Source organism: Priapulus caudatus, unplaced genomic scaffold, assembly GCF_000485595.1.
Source record: "Priapulus caudatus unplaced genomic scaffold, Priapulus_caudatus-5.0.1 Scaffold2077, whole genome shotgun sequence".
NCBI classification, from domain to species: Eukaryota; Metazoa; Priapulida; class Priapulimorpha; order Priapulimorphida; family Priapulidae; genus Priapulus; species Priapulus caudatus.
In genome coordinates, this window is record NW_014579138.1 from 28,676 (window position 1) to 30,471 (window position 1,796).

The 1,796-nt window shown below is 46.2% G+C and overlaps 2 protein-coding genes across 5 annotated transcripts in view; one reads left to right on the forward strand and one right to left on the reverse strand.

The window, feature by feature from the left end:
• LOC106818181 (INO80 complex subunit B-like) overlaps window positions 1-1,796 on the reverse strand; it is a 22,385-nt gene that overhangs the window by 11,980 nt on the left and 8,609 nt on the right. The window contains exon 1 of one of the 4 annotated variants that reach the window (XM_014822906.1): window positions 277-356. The exons of 1 other annotated variant lie outside the window; for it this stretch is intronic. The gene's annotated coding sequence lies outside the window, so the exon portion shown is untranslated. 2 more of the 4 variants (XM_014822909.1, XM_014822907.1) reach the window with 2 other exon arrangements.
• The window catches only part of LOC106818180, a gene marked incomplete at its 3' end in the record, with an annotated part of 12,375 nt that continues 11,012 nt past the window's right edge, over window positions 434-1,796 (forward strand). The window contains exon 1 of the mRNA XM_014822905.1: window positions 434-819. Coding sequence (XP_014678391.1) covers window positions 439-819 — 381 coding nt within the window. The remainder of the gene's footprint in view (window positions 820-1,796) is intronic.

Consider the following 1,796-nt stretch of genomic DNA (forward strand, 5'->3'; position numbering starts at 1 on the left):
TATGACTATGACTATGAGTATGAGTATGTGTGTGAGTATGACTATGAGTATGACTAGTATGACTATGAGCTAAAGTTCGGATCCTAATACTAATAGTAATAGTAATAATAGTAGGCCTATTACAGTATTACTATTAGTATTAGTAGTACTAGTCTCATTTCATATGATCTGTTAAGTGTTGGTGTTACCAGTTTCACAGCAAACGGATTATCCTGAAATATATTAGAAAGTCAAAAGAAATCAGAGTACAACGAAATAACGAACAAGAGTACGTACAAGAGTAGTAAATAACAAATGAGACAACAATAACTTTGGAAAGTATGACATGTGCCGGAAAAGGAAATGTCTTGTGCCACCGAATGCACTGCGCATGTGCGAAAGTGGAGCGTGTGGAGAAAAGTGTCTCCCTCGCGAGATCTCATTCAACGGGAAGTAAACATGTCATCGGCGCGTAAAGTTGATTCGAGCGATCGCTCTGACACATTTTTCGTTAGAATGCGACATACGTTGTCCGAGGCAGTGGCGAACCGCAGCGAACGCACAGAGAGCACGAGAAAAGAGCCGATGAAGGAGAAGCTATCGGCGATCGACCGCGAGATTCGAACCCTTCACGAGTTGTGCATGAAACGCGGTTTCTCCGAGCCGCAGATATCCGATGTGGCTGCGCCGCTATTGCAAGCGATCGACGCGGCTTCGAAGAGGCGATTGTTGGGCATAGCTGCGAGAATTGTTGGCTTTCTTCTACTTGTCATGGGTCTTTTCTACATCAACCCGATGTATAACATCTTCTGTGTCATTGGCAGAAAAATGGAGATAAAGGTAGGGCCTACATGATGTGTATGTATTTATGACGTATACGTAAGTTGTAACCTCGCTTGTAAGTTGTACTTGTTGTATTTGTAAGTTGTAGAACTTTGTTAGCTCATCTGACATAGTCAGATGCAGCTTGTAGAATCGCATGAGCGTGCGTCCGTCCGTCCGTCCGTCCGTGCGTCCGTGCGTGCGACCGTCCGTCCGTCCGTGCGTCCGTGCGTGCGTCAACAGTTGGGCACAAATCTTAACCGCTCGACGTACGGTCACGATATTCGGGACGTCGGGGGGGGGGATCGTCAAAACGAGTTAGGATGTCGACGCTGGGGGTCAAAGGTCAAGAGGTGTAAAAGAAGGGAACATTTCCTCCTTAACTTAATTAAGGTATAGGGAGGAAATGCAGAATTGCGGCACAAATCTAAACGGCTCGACCTAGGCTCGTGATAGTCGGTGTATAGCATCATGGTAGGAAAAGCCATCACTGTGCCGAAATTGGAGGTCACAGGTCAAAGGTCAATGGGGCATCCCATTACGCATGCATTGGGGTGAACTGGCACTATTCTAATCATAATTATTGCCTGGCAACCTGCAATGCAGATGTGTTAATTACTCACAGCTGAGCGAAATTCTCGCCTGCCTAAATATACTTGGATTTCAGCAACTCAATGGATTGAGGTTATCACGCACGAAGGGTGATGCCATCTTTGATTATTGATGACACTTGCACGCGCCATCTCGCGGCAACAGCTTTTGCTGTTATAGAGCCCCTTTCACGCGCCCTCTCCCCCCACTCTCCCCCCACCACCACCACTACGCTCGCGCTCGACGCATATCCATGATAACATGTTAATATAGCGAAGTCATTAAAGTTACACAGCTGTATCTTTATTACTGTACTACCGGTACAGCAAAGCCTAGCTAATTGCTCGTATGCTGGTCGGCGCGTTTGATTTTCCTCTAGAAAAGCGAGTTTGCATTTCTTCCGT